Genomic DNA, 19,093 nt, shown 5'->3' with positions numbered 1-19,093 from the left:
GGAGTTTGGGGTTTGTTTGGGATTTGGGATTTTTTGGGTTTTTGGGGTATTTTGGGTTATTTTGGGGTGTTTGGGGTTGGTTTGGGGTTGGTGCTGGAGCCGCCCTGCTGCAGTTCCCTGGCCCATCTGCTGGGGGTGCCTGCGTTCCTACAGCACGGCCAGGAGGGCACAAACACCACAAAAATCCTACAAAAATCCTACAAAAATCCTACAAAAAATTCCAGAAAAATCCCGCAAAAAATCCCAGAAAAATCCCCCCAAAATCCCCATTTTTGGTGCCATTTTTGACGATTTATTTGGATTTTGGGGGATTTTTAAGGGCGATTTTGATGGAGTTGGGGTTTTGGATTTTGGGATTTTTGGGGTTTTTGGGGTTATTTTGGGGTAATTTGGGGTGTTTGGGGTTGGTGCTGGAGCCGCCCTGCTGCACTTCCTGGCCCATCTGCTGGGGGTGCCTGCGTTCCTACAGCACGGCCAGGAGGTCAGAAACACCACAAAAATCCTACAAAAATCCTACAAAAATCCTACAAAAAAATCCTGCAAAAATCCCCCAAAAATCCTGCAAAAATTCCCCAAAAATCCCTCAAAAATCGGCGATTTTGGGCCATGTGCAGGAGATGGGAAACCTCAAAAATCCCATAAAAAACCCCAACATTCCCCTAAAAATCCCAAACCCTAAAAACCACAAAATTCCTGTAAAAATTCCCCAAAATTCCTGCAAAAATCCCCCAAAAATCGGCGATTTTGGGCCATGTCCAGGAGATGGCAAACCTCAAAAATCCCATTAAAAAATCCCATAAAAAACTCCCACCATTCCCATAAAAATCCCATAAAAATCCCATAAAATCCCATAAAAATTTCAAACTCTAAAACCCACAAAATTCCTGCAAAAATCCCCCAAAAATCGGCGATTTTGGGCCATGTCCAGGAGATGGGAAACCTCAAAAATCCCATAAAAAACCCCATTAAAAACCCCCAACATTCCCAGAAAAATCCCATAGAAATCCCATAGAAATCCCAAAACCAAAAATTCCCAAAAATCCCAGAAAAATCCCACAAAAATTCCCCAAAAAATCCCCAATTCTGCGGCCATTTTTGAACATTTATTTGGATTTTTGGGGGATTTTTCAGGGGGAATTTGAGGGAGTTTGGGGTTTGGGATTTTGGGTTTTTTGGGGTTTGGGATTTTTAGGGGATTTGGTTTTTTTTTGGGATTTTTTTTGGGATTTGGGGTTTTTGGGATTTGGGATTTGGAGTTGGGTGTTTGGCTCAGAGCCGCCTTCCTACAGCACAGCCAGGGGTGGGAAACACCAAAAAATCCAGAAAAATCCAATAAAATCCCATCAAAATCCCATCAAAACTCGTAACACCCCAAACCCACAAAATTCCCCAAAACATCCTGCAAAAATCCCCAAAAAAATCCCACAAAAATTCCCCAAAAATCCCACAAAAATTCCCCAAAAAATCCACAAAAATTCCCCAAAAAATCCCACAAAAATTCCCCAAAAATCCCACAAAAATTCCCCAAAAAATCCCACAAAAATTCCCCAAAAAATCCCACAAAAATTCCCCAAAAAATCCCCAATTCTGGTGCCATTTTTGAAGCTTTTATGGGGATTTTTAGGGAATTTTAGGGGGCAATTTGAGGGAGTTTGGGGATTTGGGATTTTAGGATTTTGGGACTAAACCCACAAAATTCCCCAAAATTCCTGCAAAAAATCCCCCAAATTCCTGCAAAAATTCCCAAAAAATCCCTCAAAAATCGGCGATTTTGGGCCATGTCCAGGAGATGGGAAACCTCAAAAATCCCATAAAAAACCCCAATATTCCCATAAAAATCCCATAAAAATCCCAAACCCTAAAACCTACAAAAATCCCCCAAAAAATCGGCAATTTTGGGGCATGTCCAGGAGATGGGAAACCTCAAAAATCCCATAAAAAACCCCATTAAAAACCCCCAACATTCCCATAAAAATCCCATAAAAATCCCAAAAAATCCCATAGAAATCCCAAAAAGAAAAATCCCCAAAAATTCCTGCAAAAATCCCACAAAAAATCCCAGAAAAATTCCTGCAAAAATTCCCCAAAAATCCCCAATTCTGGGGCCGTTTTTGACCATTTATTTGGATTTTTGGGGATTTTTAAGGGCGATTTTGATGGAGTTTGGGGTTTTGGGATTTGGGGTTTTTGGTGGTTTTGGGGTATTTTGGGGTGTTTGGGGTTGTTTGGGGTTGGTGCTGGAGCCGCCCTGCTGCAGTTCCTGGGCACCTGCTGGGGGTGCCTGCGTTCCTACAGCACGGCCAGGAGGGCACAAACACCAGAAAAATCCTACAAAAATCCCACAAAAAATTCCAGAAAAATCCCCCAAAAAATCCCAGAAAAATTCCTGCAAAAATTCCCCAAAAATTCCTCAATTCTGGGGCCGTTTCTGACCATTTATTGGGATTTTTGGGGATTTTTAAGGGCAATTTTGATGGAGTTTGGGGTTTTGGATTTGGGATTTTTGGGGTTTTTGGGGATTTTTGGGTATTTTGGGGTTTTTGGGGTATTTTGGGGTGTTTGGGGTTGGTTTGGGTTGGTGCTGGAGCCGCCCTGCTGCAGTTCCTGGCCCACCTGCTGGGGTGCCTGCGTTCCTACAGCACGGCCAGGAGGTCAGAAACACCACAAAAATCCTACAAAAATCCTACAAAAATCCTACAAAAATCCTACAAAAATCCTGCAAAAAAATCCTGCAAAAATTCCCCAAAAATTCCTGCAAAAACTCCCCAAAAATCCCTCAAAAATCGGCGATTTTGGGCCATGTCCAGGAGATGGGAAACCTCAAAAATCCCATAAAAAATCCCCCAAGATTCCCAGAAAAATCCCATAAAAATCCCAAACTGTAAAAACCACAAAACTCCCCAAAATTCCTGTATAAATTCCCCAAAATTCCTGCAAAAATCCCCCCAAAATCGGTGATTTTGGGCCATGTCCAGGAGATGGGAAACCTCAAAAATCCCATAAAAAACCCCATAAAAAACCCCCAACATTCCCATAAAAATCCCATAGAAATCCATAGAAATCCCATAGAAATCCCAAAACCAAAAATTCCCAAAAATCCCAGAAAAATCCCCCAAAAATTCCCCAAAAAATCCCCAATTCTGGGGCCGTTTCTGACCATTTATTTGGATTTTTGGGGATTTTTGGGGATTTTTAGGGGGGAAGTTGAGGGAGTTTGGGGTTTTGGGATTTTTTAGGATTTGGGGTTTATTGGGTTTATTTTGGGGTTTGTTTGGGGTTGGTGCTTGGAGTCACCTTCCTGCAGCACAGCCAGGAGGTTGGAAACACCAAAAACCCCATAAAAATCCAATAAAACCCCCCCTAAATCCCATAAAAATCCCAAAAAGAAAAATTCACAAAAATCCAGAAAAATCCCCCAAAAATCCCCCAAAATTCCCCCAAATATCCCCAAAAATCCCCAATTCTGGGGCCCTTTCTGATGCTTTTATTGGGGATTTTTGGGGATTTTTCAGGGGATTTTTAGGGGGGAATTTGAGGGAGTTTGGGGTTTGGGATTTTGGGTTTTTTGGGGTTTGGGATTTTTAGGGGATTTGGTGGTTTTTTGGGATTTTTTTGGGATTTGGGGTTTTTTGGGATTTGGGATTTGGAGTTGGGTGTTTGGCTCAGAGCCGCTTTCCTGCAGTACAGCCAGGGGTGGGAAACACCAAAAAATCCCAGAAAAATCCAATAAAATCCAATAAAATCCCATCAAAATCCAATAAAATCCCATCAAAATCCCATCAAAACCCTAAGACCCCAAACCCACAAAATTCCCCAAAACATCCTGCAAAAATTCCCCAAAAAAATCCCACAAAAATTCCCCAAAAAATCCCACAAAAATTCCCCAAAAATCCCACAAAAATTCCCCAAAAAATTCCACAAAAATTCCCCAAAAATCCCACAAAAATCCCCCAAAAAATCCCCAATTCTGGCGCCTTTTTAGAAGCTTTTATGGGGATTTTTGGGGATTTTTAGGGGGCAATTTGAGGGACTTTGGGGATTTGGGATTTTAGGATTTTGGGGACTAAACCCACAAAATTCCCCAAAATTCCTGCAAAAATTCCCAAAAAATCCCTCAAAAATCGGCGATTTTGGGCCATGTCCAGGAGATGGGAAACCTCAAAAATCCCATGAAAAACCCCATAAAAAACCCCCAACATTCCCAGAAAAGCCCATAAAAATCCCATAGAAATCCCAAAACCAAAAATCCCGCAAAAAATCCCCAAAAAGTCCCCAAAAAATCCCAGAAAAATCCCCAAAAATTCCCAAAAAAATCCCCCAAAAATCCCCATTTTTGGTGCCATTTTTGACGATTTATTTGGATTTTTGGGGATTTTTAAGGGAGATTTTGATGGAGTTTGGGGTTTTTTGGGGTTTTGGAATTTTTTGGGGTATTTGGGGTTTTTGGGGTATTTTGGGGTATTTTGGGGTGTTTGGGGTTGGTGCTGGAGCCGCCCTGCTGCAGTTCCTGGCCCATCTGCTGGGGGTGCCTGCCTTCCTACAGCATGGCCAGGAGGGCACAAACACCACAAAAATCCCACAAAAATCCTACAAAAATCCTACAAAAATCCTACAAAAAAATCCTGCAAAAATCCCCCAAAAAATCCCAGAAAAATCCCCCAAAAATCCAGAAAAATCCCCAATTCTGGGGCCATTTCTGACCATTTATTTGGATTTTTGGGGATTTTTCGGGGGGATTTTTCAGGGGGAATTTGAGGGAGTTGGGGTTTTGGGGTTTTGGGATTTTTTGGGTTTTTGGGGTTTGTTTGGGATTTGGGGTATTTGGGGTATTTTGGGTTATTTTGGGGTGTTTGGGGTTGGTTTGGGGTTGGTGCTGGAGCCGCCCTGCTGCTCTTCCTGGCCCATCTGCTGGGGGTGCCTGCGTTCCTACAGCACGGCCAGGAGGTCAGAAACCCACAAAAATCCTACAAAAATCCCACAAAAATCCTACAAAAAATCCTGCAAAAATCCCCCAAAAAATCCCAGAAAAATCCCCAAAAAATTCCCATTTTTGGTGCCATTTTGGACCATTTATTTGGATTTTTGGGGATTTTTAAGGGCGATTTTGATGGAGTTTGGGGTTTTGGGATTTGGGGTTTTTGGGGTATATTGGGGTTATTTTGGGGTATTTTGGGGTGTTTGGGGTTGGTTTGGGGTTGGTGCTGGAGCCGCCCTGCTGCAGTTCCTGGCCCATCTGCTGGGGGTGCCTGCCTTCCTACAGCACATCCAGGAGGTCAGAAACACCAGAAAAATCCTACAAAAATCCCACAGAAATCCTACAAAAAAATCCTGCAAAAATCCCCCAAAAAATCCCAGAAAAATCCCCCAAAAATTCCCCAAAAAATCCCCAATTCTGGGGCCATTTTTGAACATTTATTTGGATTTTTGGGGGATTTTTCAGGGGGAATTTGAGGGAGTTTGGGGTTTGGGATTTTGGGTTTTTTGGGGTTTGGGATTTGTAGGGGATTTGGGTTTTTTTGGGATTTTTTTTGGGATTTGGGGTTTTTGGATTTGGGATTTGGAGTTGGGTGTTTGGCTCAGAGCCGCCTTCCCTGCAGCACAGCCAGGGGTGGGAAACACCAAAAAATCCAGAAAAATCCAATAAAATCCCATCAAAATCCCATCAAAACTCATAAGACCCCAAACCCACAAAATTCCCCAAAACATCCTGCAAAAATCCCCAAAAAAATCCCACAAAATTTCCCCAAAAAATCCCACAAAAATTCCCCAAAAAATCCCACAAAAATTCCCCAAAATCCCACAAAAATTCCCCAAAAAATCCACAAAAATTCCCCAAAAAATCCCACAAAAATTCCCCAAAAAATCCCCCAATTCTGGTGCCATTTTTGAAGCTTTTATGGGGATTTTTAGGGAATTTTAGGGGGCAATTTGAGGGAGTTTGGGGATTTGGGATTTTAGGATTTTGGGGACTAAACCCACAAAATTCCCCAAAATTCCTGCAAAAAATCCCCCAAAATTCCTGCAAAAATTCCCAAAAAATCCCTCAAAAATCGGCGATTTTGGGCCATGTCCAGGAGATGGGAAACCTCAAAAATCCCATAAAAAACCCCATAAAAAAACCCCAACATTCCCAGAAAAATCCCAGAAAAAGTCCAAAAAATTTTCAAACTTTAAAACCCACAAAATTCCCCGAAATTTCTGCAAAAATTCCCCAAAATTCCTGCAAAATCCCCCCAAAAAATTGGTAAATTTGGGCCATGTCCAGGAGATGGGAAACCTCAAAAATCCCATAAAAAAATCCCCCAACATTCCCATTAAAATCGCGGAAAAATCCCAAACCCTAAAACCTACAAAAATCCCCCAAAAAATCGGCAATTTTGGGGCATGTCCAGGAGATGGGAAACCTCAAAAATCCCATAAAAAATCCCATAAAAAAACCCAACATTCCCATAAAAATCCCATAAAAATCCCATAGAAATCCCAAAACCAAAAATTCCCAAAATTCCCCAAAAAATCCCACAAAAATTCCCCAAAAAATCCCACAAAAATTCCCCAAAAAATCCCCAATTCTGGGGCCGTTTCTGACCATTTATTTGGATTTTTGGGGATTTTTCGGGGGATTTTTCAGGGGGAATTTGAGGGAGTTTGGGGTTTTGGATTTTGGGATTTTTTGGGTTTTTGGGTTTTGGGGTTTTTGGGTTATTTTGGGGTGTTTGGGGTTGGTTTGGGGTTGGTGCTGGAGCCGCCCTGCTGCACTTCCTGGGCACCTGCTGGGGGTGCCTGCCTTCCTACAGCACGGCCAGGAGGTCAGAAACACCACAAAAATCCCACAAAAATCCCACAAAAATCCCACAGAAATCCCACAGAAATCCCAAACCTTAAAACCCACAAAATTCCCCAAAATTCTTGCAAAAAATCCCAGAAAAATTCTGCAAAAATTCCCCAAAAATCCCACAAAAATCGGCAAATTCTGGGGCATGTTCAGGAGATGGGAAACCTCAAAAATCCCATAAAAAACCCCAACATTCCCATAAAAATCCCGTAAAAATCCCAAACCCTAAAAACCACAAAATTCCTGCAAAAATTCCCCAAAATTCCTGCAAAAATCCCTGCAAAAATTGGCAATTTTGGGCCATGTCCAGGAGATGGGAAACCCTAAAAATCCCATAAAAAATCCCATAAAACCCCCCAACATTCCCAGAAAAATCCCATAAAAATCCCAGAAAATCCCATAGAAATCCCAAAAACAAAAATCCCCAAAAATCCCCCCAAAATTCCCCAAAAATCCCCAATTCTGGGGCCATTTTTGAAGCTTTTATGGGGATTTTTCGGGGGGAATTTGAGGGAGTTTGGGGTTTTGGGATTTGGGATTTTTTGGGTTTTTTGGGGTTTGTGTTTGGAGCCGCCTTCCTGCAGCACATCCAGGAGGTTGGAAACACCAAAAGCCCCATAAAAATCCAATAAAAACGCCCCCAAAATCCCATAAAAATCCCAAAAAGAAAAATTCACAAAAATCCCAGAAAAATCCCCCAAAATTCCCCCAAAAATCCCAATTCTGGAGCTGTTTTTGAGGATTTATTTGGATTTTTGGGGATTTTTAGGTTGATTTTGATGGAGTTTGGGGTTCTGGGATTTGGGGTGTTTTAGGATTTGGGATTTTTTGGGGTTTTGGGGTATTTTGGGATTTTTGGGGTTTATTGGGGTATTTTGGGGTGTGGGGTTTGTACTTGGAGTCGCCTTCCTACAGCACAGCCAGGAGTTGGGAAACACCAAAAACCCCATAAAAACCCCATAGAAATCCCATAAAAACCCCAAACCCTAAAAATTACCAAATAAACCCCACAAAACCCCCAAAAATGCCTGGAAATTGTGGAAAATTCCCCAATTCTGGGGCCATTTTGGAAGCTTTCATGGGGATTTTAGGGGGAATTTGAGGGAGTTTGGGGTTTGGGATTTTGGGTTTTTTGGGGTTTGGGATTTTTAGGGGATTTGGGGTTTTTTGGGGGATTTTTTTGGGATTTGGGGTTTTTGGGATTTGGGATTTGGAGTTGGGTGTTTGGCTCAGAGCCGCCTTCCTGCAGCACAGCCAGGGGTGGGAAACACCAAAAAATCCAGAAAAATCCCAGAAAAATCCAATGAAATCCCATCAAAATCCCATCAAAACCCTAAGACCCCAAACCCACAAAATTCCCCAAAACATCCTGCAAAAATTCCCCAAAAATCCCCATTTTTGGGGCCATTTTTTAAACATTTCTGTTGATATTTGAGGATTTTTGGGGAATTTTCAGGGCATTTTAGGGCAATTAAGGACATTTTTAGGGGCATTTTAGGGGCTTTTTAAGGGGATTTTTAGGGGATTTTAAGGGCATTTTTAGGGGGATTTTAGGGGCATTTTTAGGGATTTTTCAGGGGATTATAGGGGCATTTTTAGGGGGGATTTTAGGAGGATTTTTTTAGGGGCATTTTAGGGGAATTTTTAGGGTGATTTTAGGGGCATTTTCAGGGGATTTTTAGGAGAATTTTTAGGGGATTTTTAGGGGACTTCTGGGGGCATTTTTAGGGGGATTTTTCGGGGCATTTTTAGGGGAATTTTAGGGGAAATTTTCAGGGGCATTTTTAGGGGGATTTTTCAGGGAATTTTTAGGGGATATTTAAGGGAATTTTTAGGGAATTTTTGGAGGATTTTTAGGGGCTTTTTAGGGGAATTTTAGGGGCATTTTATGGGCATTTTTTGGGGCATTTTAGCAGATTTTTTAGGGGCATTTTTAGGGGATTTTAGGGAATTTTTAGGGGGATTTTAGGGGCATTTTTATTGGGATTTTTAGGGGAATTTTTAGGGGCATTTTTAGGGGGGTTTAGGGAAATTTTTAGGGACATTTTAGGGGCATTTTTAAGGGGATTTTTAGGGGCATTTTAGGGGCATTTTTAAGGGGATTTTCAGGAGCATTTTTAGGGGACTTCTAGGGGCATTTTCTGGGGCATTTTAGGACATTTTTAGGGGATTTTTAGGGGGATTTTAGGGGCATTTTTAGGGCATTTTAGGGGGATTTTAGGGGCATTTTTTAGGGGATTTTAGGGGATTTTTAGGGGCTTTTTTAAGGGAATTTTTAGGGCATTTTTAGGGGATTTTCAGGGGCATTTTTAGGATAATTTTTAGGGGCATTTTAGCGGTGTTTTAAGGAGGATATTTAGGAGGATTTTTAGGGACGTTTTTGGGGGGATTTTCAGGGGCATTTTTCGGGGCTTTTTCAGGGGGATTTTAGGGGAATTTTTTAGGGACATTTTAGGGGAATTTTAGGAGGATTTTTAGGGGCTTTTTAGGGGCTTTTTTAAGGGACTTTTAGGAAGATTTTGGGGGATTTAAGGGGCATTTTTAGGGGGTTTTCAGGGCATTTTAGAGGCATTTTAGGGGGATTTTTGGGCATTTTTAGGGGAATTTTAGGGCCATTTTAGGGGGAGTTTTCGGGGATTTTCAGGGGAATTTTTATGGGATTTTTAGGGCATTTTTAGGGGGATTTTTAGGGGGATTTTTCGGGGCAGTTTTTAGGGCATTTTTAGGGGCATTTTAAGGGACATTTTTAGGGGCATTTTTGGGGGGTTTCAGCGAATTTTTAGGGGGATTTTAGGGGCGTTTTTAGGAGAATTTTTTGGGCATTTTTAGTAGGATTTTTCGGGGAGTTTTTAGGGGGATTTTAGGGGCATTTTTAGGGGCATTTTTATTGAGGTTTTTAGGGGCATTTTTAGGGGATTTTTAGGGGCATTTTAATGGGCATTTTTAGGGGATTTTTAGGGGCATTTTTAGAGGGAATTTTAGGGGCATTTTTAGAGGCATTTTTCGGGGGACTTTTAGGGGTTTTCTAAGGGAATTTTTAGAGGATTTTTAGGGGCATTTTCAGGGGGATTTTAGGGTGGTTTTAAGAGGATTTTTAGGGCATTTTTAGGGGCATTTTAGGAGGAATTCGGGGCATTTTTAGGAGATTTTAGAGGCATTTTAGGCGCATTTTTAGACGGATTTTTAGGGGGATTTTTAGGAGGATTTTTAGGAGGATTTTTAGGGCATTTTAAGGGGTATTTCTGGGGGATTTTTAGGGGGATTTTTAGGGGAATTTCAGGGGCACTTTTAGGGGCATTTTTAGGGGCATTTTATGGACATATTTAGGCGGATTTTTAGGGGAATTTTAGGAGGATTTTTCGGGGCATTTTTAGAGGGATTTTTTAGGCTGATTTTTAGGGGGATTTTTAGCAGGTTTTTTAGGGGATTTTAGGGCCATTTTTCAGGGGATTTTAGGGGGGTTTTTAGGGGCATGTTTGGGGCATTGTTAGGGGATTTGAGGGGAATTTTAGGGTTTTTTTGGGGGGGGATTTTTAGAGGGATTTTTAGGGCATTTTTAGGGGTGTTTTCAGGAGGATTTTTAGGGGGATTTTAGGACATTTTAGGGGCATTTTTATGGGGAGTTTTAGAGGCTTTTTAGGGGGATTTTAGGAGGACTTTTAGGGCATTTTTAGGGATATTTTTAGAGGCATTTTTCGGGGAATTTTAGGGGGATTTTTAGGGGCTTTTTAAGTACTTTTTAAAGGATTTTTAGGGGCATTTTCAGGGGCGTTTTTAGGAGGATTTTTAGGGCATTTTTAGGGGCATCTTAGGAGAATTTTAGGAGGATTTTTAGGGGCATTTTACGGTGATTTTTAAGGGGCATTTTTTGGGGCATTTTTAGGGTGATTTTTCGGGGGATTTTTAGGGCATTTTTAGGGTGATTTTTTGGGGGATTTTAGGGGGATTTTAGGGACATTTTTAGGGGCATTTTTCAGGGGATTTTAAGGGCAATTTTAGGGGATTTTTAGGGGGATTTTCAGGGGCATTTTAGGGGCATTTTTAGGGATTTTTAGGGGCATTTTTCAGGGCATTTTCAGGGGAATTTTAGGGGGATTTTAGGAGGATTTTTAGGGGCATTTTAACGGGCATTTTTTAGGAGGATTTTACGGGGAATTTTTAGGGGCATTTTTAGGGGATTTTTAGGCGATTTTTAAGGGGATGTTTAGGGGTGTTTTTAGGGGGATTTTTAGGGATTTTTTGAGGCATTTTTAGGGGCATTTTAGGGGATTTTCAGGGCATTTTTGGGGCATTTTTAGGGGGATTTTTTGGGGGATTTTTAGGGAGATTTTAGGGGCATTTTTAGGGGGATTTTTAGGGGCTTCTTAGGGGAATTTTAGGGGCATTTTTAAGGGACTTTTAGAGGCATTTTAGGGGACTTTTAGGAGGATTTTTGGGGCATTTTTAGGGGGATTTTAGGAGCATTTTTAGGGGGATGTTTAGGGGCATTTCTAGGGGGATTTTTAGGAGGATTTTTACGGGCATTTTAGGGGATTTTTGGGGGATTTTTAGGGGATTTTTAGGAGGATTTTTAGTGGGATTTTTAGGGAGATTTTTCAGGGCATTTTTCAGGGGCATTTTTAGGAGGATTTTTCAGGGGATTTTCAGGGGCATTTTAGGGGAATTTTAGAAGGATTTTTAGGGGCTTTTTTGAGGCGATTTTTAGGGGATTTTTAGAAGGATTTTTAGGGGCATTTTAGGAGGAATTTTAGGGAGTATCTTAGGGACATTTTTAGGGGCATTTTAGAAGGATTTTTAGGGGGATTTTAGGAGCATTTTTAGGGGATTTTTCGGGGCATTTTTAGGAGGATTTTTCAGGGGATTTTCAGGGGCATTTTTAGGGGCATTTTAGGGAAATTTTAGAAGGATTTTTAGGGGCATTTTTGGGGCATTTTTAGGGGATTTTTAGGAGGACTTTTAGGGCATTTTTAGGGAGATTTTTAGAGGCATTTTTCGGGAATTTTAGGGGGATTTTTAGGGGCTTTTTAAGGACTTTTTAAAGGATTTTTAGGGGCATTTTCAGGGGCGTTTTTAGGAGGATTTTTAGGGCATTTTTAGAGGGATTTTTTGGGGCATTTTGCAGGGGATTTTTAGGGGCATTTTTCAGGGCATTTTAAGGGCAATTTTAGGGGACTTTTAGGAGGATTTTCAGGGGCATTTTTCAGGGCATTTTTAGGGGATTTAGGAGGATTTTTAGGGGAATTTTAACGGGCATTTTTAGGAGGATTTTTAGGGGATTTTAGGGGTTTTTTAGGGGCATCTTTAGAGGGAATTTTAGGGGCATTTTTAGAGGCATTTTTCGGGGATTTTTAGGGGCTTTTTAAGGGAATTTTTAGAGGAGTTTTAGGGGGATTTTAGGGGTGTTTTTAGGAGGATTTTTAGGGCATTTTTAGGGGCATTTTAGGGGGATTTTAAGGGCATTTTTAGGGAAATTTAGGAGTATTTTTAGAGGGATTTTTAGGGGGTTTTTCGGGGCATTTTAGGGGCATTTTTAGAGGAATTTTAGGAGGAATTTGGGGCATTTTTAGGAGATTTTTGGGCCTTTGTGATTGGGTTTTTCCCTTTGCTGCCCCATTCCATCTTCTCCCCATTCCCTCTGTGCCCTTGCCCAGGTGATTGAGGCGCGGCAGCGCTCGGCTCCGTTCCTGCTGCCCGAGGAGGCGCTGGGGGACAGCCCCAGGTGAGAAACCCCAAAAAAAACCCCAAAACAGCCCCAAAAACAACCCCAAAACAACCCCAAAATAACCCCCAAAACAACCCCAAAACAACCCCAAAACAACCCCAAAACAACCCCAAAAACAACCCCCAAAAAACAACCCCAAAACAACCCCAAACAACCCAAAAACAACCCCAAAACAGCCCCAAAACAACCCCAAAAACAACCCCAAAAACAACCCCAAAACAACCCCAAAAACAACCCCAAAACAACCCCAAAAACAACCCCAAAACAACCCCAAAAACAGCCCCAAAACAACCCCAAAAACAGCCCCAAAAACAGCCCCAAAAACAACCCCAAAACAACCCCAAAAACAACCCCCAAAACAACCCCCAAAAACAACCCCAAAAACAACCCCAAAACAACCCCAAAACAACCCCAAAACAACCCCAAAAATAACCCCAAAACAACCCCAAAACAACCTCAAAAACAACCCCAAAACAACCCCCAAAACAACCCCAAAAACAACCCCAAAACAACCTCAAAACAACCCCCAAAATAACCCCAAAACAACCCCAAAAACAACCCCAAAAACAACCCCAAAAACAACCCCAAAACAACCCCAAAAACAACCCCAAAACAACCCCAAAACAACCCCGGGAATGTCCCCAAAACAACCCCAAAAACAACCCCAAAACAACCCCAAAACAACCCCAAAAACAACCCCAAAACAACCCCAAAACAACCCCAAAACAACCCCAAAAACAACCCCAAAAAACAACCCCAAAACAACCCCGGGAATGTCCTGAAAAAACCCCAGGAATATCCCAAAAAAAACCCCTGGAAAATCCCAGAATTGTCCCAAAAACCCTGGGAATATCCAAAAAAACCCTGGAAAATCCCAAAAAAAACCCTGGAAAATCCCAAAAAAACCCAGGAATATCCCAAACAAACCCTGGGAATATCCCAAAAAGACCCTGGGAATATCCCAAAAAAACCCCGGGAATATCCCAAAAAACCCGAGGAAAATCCAAAAAAAAAAAACCCTGGGAATATCCCAAAAAAACCCCGGGAATATCCCAAAAACAACCCCGGGAAAATCCCAAACAAAACCCTGGAAAATCCCAGAATTGTCCCAAAGAAACCCAGGAATATCCCAAAAAAACCCTGGGAATATCCCAAAAAAACCCCGGGAATGTCCAAAAAAAAAGAAAACTGGGAAAATCCCAGAATTGTCCAAAATCCCCTGGAAAATCCCAGAATTGTCCCAAAGAAACCCTGGGAATATCCCAAAAAACCCCGGGAATATCCCAAAAACCTCTGGAAAACCCCAAAAACCCTGGAAATATCCCATAAACAACCCCGGAATATCCCAAAAAAACCCCGGGAATGTCCCAAAAAAAACCCCTGGAAAATCCCAGAATTGTCCCAAAAAACCCTGGGAATATCCCAAAAAAACCCCTGGGAAATCCCAAAAACAACCCTGGGAATATCCCACAAAAACCCGAGGAAAATCCCAAAAAAAAAAAAAACCCTGGGAATATCCCAAACAACCCCTGGGAATATCCCAAAAAAACCCTGGAAAATCCCAGAATTGTCCCAAACCAACCCCAGGAATATCCCAAAAAAACCCCGGAATATCCCGAAAACAACCCTGGGAATATCCTAAAAACAACCCCCGGGAATATCCTAAAAAAACCCCGGAATATCCCAAAAACAACCCTGGGAATATCCCAAACCAACCCCAGGAATATCCCAAAAAAACCCTCAGGAATATCCCAAAAATCCCCGGGAATATCCCAAAAAAAACCCCAGGAAAATCCAAAAAAAAAAAACCTGGAAAATCCCAGAATTGTCCCAAAACCCCTGGGAATATCCCAAAAAAAACCCGGGAATATCCCAAAAAAAACCCCGGGAATATCCTAAAAACACCCCAGAAAAATCCCAAAAAAACCCCCTGGGAATATCCCAAACAAACCCTGGGAATATCCCAAAAACAACCCCGGGAATATCCCAAAAAAACCCCTGGGAATGTCCAAAAAAACCCCGGGAATATCCCACAAAAACCGAGGAAAATCCCAAAAAAAAAAAAAACCCTGGGAATATCCCAAACAAACCCTGGAATATCCCAAAAAAACCCCGGGAATATCCCAAAAAAACCCCAGGAATATCCCAAAAACAACCCCGGGAATATCCCAAAATTGTCCCAAAAACCCTGGGAATATCCCAAAAAACCCCTGGAAAATCCCAAAATTGTCCCAAAAACCCCGGGAATATCCAAAAACAACCCTGGAAAATCCCAAAACAACCCTGGGAATATCCCAAAACAACCCTGGGAATATCCCAAAAACAACCCCGGAAAAATCCCAAACAAACCCTGGAAAATCCAAAAAAACCCTGGGAATATCCCAAAAACAACCCTGGGAATATCCCAAAAAAACCCCTGGAAAATCCCAAAAACAACCCCGGGAATATCCCACAAAAACCCTGGAAAATCCCAGAATTGTCCCAAAAACCCTGGAAAATCCCAAAAAAACCCTGGAAAATCCCAAAAAACCCTGGAAAATCTCAGAATTGTCCCAAAAACCCTGGGAATATCCCAAAATAAACCCTGGGAATATCCCAAAATAAACCCTGGGAATATCCCAAAAAAACCCCGGGAATATCCCAAAAAAAAACCCCCGGGATATCCAAAAACACCCCCGGGAATGTCCCAAAAAAAACCCTGGGAAAATCCCAGAATTGTCCCCAAAAACCCCTGGGAAATCCCAAAAAAACCCTGGGAATATCCCAAAAAATGCTGCAAAATCCCAGAACTGTCCCAAAACCCTGGGAATATCCCAAACAAAACCCCTGGGAATATCCCAAACAAACCCCGGGAATATCCCAAAAAAAACCCTGGGAATATCCCAAAAAAACCCTGGGAATATCCCAAAAACAACCCTGGGAATATCCCAAAATCAACCCTGGGAATATCCCAAACAAACCCTGGGAATATCCCCAAACAAACCCTGGGAATATCCTAAAAAAACCCGGGAATATCCCAAAAAAGACCCCTGGAAAATCCAGAATTGTCCCAAAAACCCTGGAAAATCCCCAAACCCCTGGAAAAATCCCAGAATTGTCCCCAAAAAACCCTGGAAAATCCCAGAATTGTCCCAAAAACCCTGGAAAGTCCCAAAAAAACCTGGAAAATCCCAGAATTGTCCCAAAAAAACCCTGGAAAATCCCAAAAACCTGGAAAATCCCAAAAACCCCTGGAAAATCCCAGAATTGCTCCAAAAACCCCTGGAAAATCCCATTTTTCTCCCATTTCCCCCCCATTTTCCTCCCATTTCCCCCCATTTTTCTCACATTTTCCCCAATTTCTCCCATTTTTTCTCTCATGTTTCCCCATTATTTCTCCCATATTTTCCCTATTTTTTCTCTGATTATTTCCCCATATTTTCCCCATTATTTTCCCCATTATATCTGTAATTTTTCCCCATTATTTCCCCCATATTTTCCCCATTATATCTCTGATTTTTCCCCATTATTTCCCCCATATTTTCCCCATTTTTTTCTCTGTTATTTCCCAATTATTTCTCCCATATTTCCCCATTTTTTCTCTGATTTTTTCCCTGTTATTTCCCCCACATTTCGCCATTATATCTCTGATTTTCCCTCATTATATCTCTAATTTTCCCCATTATATCTCTAATTTTTCCCCATATTTTCCCCAATATTTCCCCCATATTTCCCCCATTATTTCCCCCATTATATCTCTGATTTTCCCCCATTATATCTCTAATTCTCCCCATTATTTCCCCCATTATTTTTCCCCATTTTTTCTCTGATTTTTCCCCATTATTTCCCCCATATTTCCCCATTCTTTCCCCCATATTTTCCCCATTATATCTCTGATTTTTCCCCATATTTCCCCCATTTTTTCCCGATATTTCCCCCATATTTTCCCCCATATTTCCCCATATTTTCCCCATTATTTCCCCCATATTTTCCCCATTATTTCCCCCATTTTTCCCCATTATTTCCCCCATATTTCCCCCATATTTTCTGTGATTTTCCCCCCATACTTTCCCTACTTTTTCCCCATATTTTCCCCATTATTTCCCCATATTTTCCCCCATATTCCCCCATATTTCCCCTATATTTTCCCCATATTTTCCCCATTATTTCCCCCATTTTTCCCCCATTATTTCCCCCATATTTTCCCCACTATTTCCCCATTATTTCCCCCATTTTTCCCCATATTTCCCCCATATTTCCCCCACTATTTCCCCCATTATCTTCCCCCATTTTTCCCCATATTTCCCCCATATTTTCCCCACTATTTCCCCATTATTTCCCCCATTATTTCCCCCATATTTTCCCCATAATTTCCCGCACATTTCCCCATTATATCTCTAATTTTTCCCCATTTTTTCCCATTATTCTCCCCACATTTCCCCATTATATCTGTAATTTTCCCCCATATTCCCCCATTATTTCCCCCATTTTTTCTCCTGTATTTCCCCCATTTTTTCCTGATATTGCCCCATATTTCCCCATTATATCTCCCATATTTTCCCCATTATTTCCCCATATTTCCCCCATATTTTCCCCATATTTCCCCCATTATTTCCCCCATTATTTCCCCATATTTCCCCATTTTTTCCCCATTATTTCCCCACTATATCTCTCATTTTCCCCATTATTTCCCCACATTTCCCCCATATTTCCCCTATATTTTCCCCATTATATCTCTAATTTTCCCCCATATTTTCCCCCATATTTCCCATATTTCCCCCATTATTTCCCCATTATTTCCCCATTTTTTCTCCTGTATTTCCCCCATTTTTTCCCGATATTTCCCCCATTTTTTCCCCATTATTTCCCCCATTTTTCCCCATTATTTTCCCCATTTTCCCCCTATATTTCCCCCATATTTTCCTCTATATTTCCCCCATATTTCTCCCATTATTTCCCCCATTTTTCCCCATTATTTCCCCCATATTTCCCCCATATTTCCCCCATATTTCCCCATATTTCCCCCATATTTCCCCCGATATTTCCCCATTATTTCCCCCATATTTCCCCCATATATTCCCCCATATTTTCCCCACATTTCCCCCTATATCCCTAATTTTCCCCATTATTTCCCCATATTCCCCCATTATTTCCCCTATATTTTCCCCATATTTTCCCCATTATTTCCCCTATATTCCCCCATTATTTCCCCATTATTTCCCCATTATTCCCCCATATTTCCCCATTATTTCCCCATTATTTCCCCACTATATCTCTAATTTCCCCCATATTTTCCCCTGTATTTCCCCTATATTCCCCCATTATTTCCCCATTATTTCCCCCCTATATCTCTAATTTTCCCCCATATTTCCCCCATTATATCTCTGATTTTCCCCCATATTTCCCCCATATTTCCCCATATTTTCCCCCATTATTTCCCCCATATTCCCCCATTATTTCCCCCCCCATATCTCTAATTTCCCCATCATTCCCCCTCAGGCTGCCCCCTCCAGGCTGGCTCTCGTCCCTGGGGGCTCAGGTTTGGTTCATTCAGTCCCGGGTCAGTGACGCCCTGGGCGGCAGCGGCGCCTTCAGCTCCGAGCGCCTCAGCGCCAAATTCTGTCCTCAGAGCGGAGGTGAGACCCAAATTCCGGAAATTTCTGGGATTCTGGAACTTTCTGGGCATTCTGGGACCTTGGGGAATTTTTGGGATTTTTTTCGGGATTTTTTTCGGATGTTTTTCATGATTTTTTTGAATTTTTAGGGGTTTTTTTGGGTTTTTTTCAGGATTTTTTAGGGTTTTTTTCAGGGATTTTTTTCAGGATTTTTAAAAGATTTTTTGGGATTTTTTAGAGGATTTTTTTGGGGATTTTTTACAGGATTTTTTGTGGATTTTTACAGGATTTTTTGGGGAATTTTTGGGGTTTTTTTTGGGGTTTATTTCAGCATTGTTAAAGCTTTGCTCACAGCCAAGTTCTGCCCTCAAAGTGGAGGTGAGACCCAAATTCCAGAACTTTCTGGGCATTCTGGGACTTTCTGGGCATTCCGGGACCTTGGGGAATTTTTGGGGAATTTTTGGGGATTTTTGGGGATTTTTTTCGGGATTTTTTTCGGAATTTTTTGGTGATTTTTTTGGTGATTTTTTTGAATTTTTAGGGTTTTTTGGGGGGATTTTTTCAGGATTTTTGGGGCATTTTTAGAGGATTTTTGGGGGATTTTTAGAGGATTTTTACAGTTTTTTTGGGGGGATTTTTTCAGGATTTTTGGGGATTTTTACAGGATTTTTAGGGATTTTTACAGCATTTTTTGGGGATTTTTAGAGGATTTTTTTGGGATTTTTGGGGGATTTTTACAGGATCTTTTGGGATTTTTTACAGGATTTTTTGGGGATTTTTAGAGGATTTTTTGGATTTTTTTCTGGATTTTTTACAGGATCTTTTGGGATTTTTACAGGATTTTTTGGGCATTTTTACAGGATTTTTTGGGATTTTTTACAGGATTTTTTTTCGATTTTTTGGTGATTTTTTTGAATTTTTGGGGGATTTTTACAGGATTTTTTA

At 41.3% G+C, this 19,093-nt stretch overlaps 1 protein-coding gene across 1 annotated transcript in view; it reads left to right on the top strand.

Annotated features, from left to right (window-relative positions):
• The window catches only part of EFR3B (EFR3 homolog B), a 113,991-nt gene that overhangs the window by 73,203 nt on the left and 21,695 nt on the right, over positions 1-19,093 (top strand). The window contains exons 17-18 of the mRNA XM_077176372.1: positions 12,484-12,551; positions 18,033-18,169. Coding sequence (XP_077032487.1) covers positions 12,484-12,551; positions 18,033-18,169 — 205 coding nt within the window. The remainder of the gene's footprint in view (positions 1-12,483; positions 12,552-18,032; positions 18,170-19,093) is intronic.

The sequence above is a fragment of the Agelaius phoeniceus genome, chromosome 3, assembly GCF_051311805.1.
Source record: "Agelaius phoeniceus isolate bAgePho1 chromosome 3, bAgePho1.hap1, whole genome shotgun sequence".
Taxonomy (NCBI): Eukaryota; Metazoa; Chordata; class Aves; order Passeriformes; family Icteridae; genus Agelaius; species Agelaius phoeniceus.
This window is presented reverse-complemented; position numbering and strand designations above follow the sequence as displayed.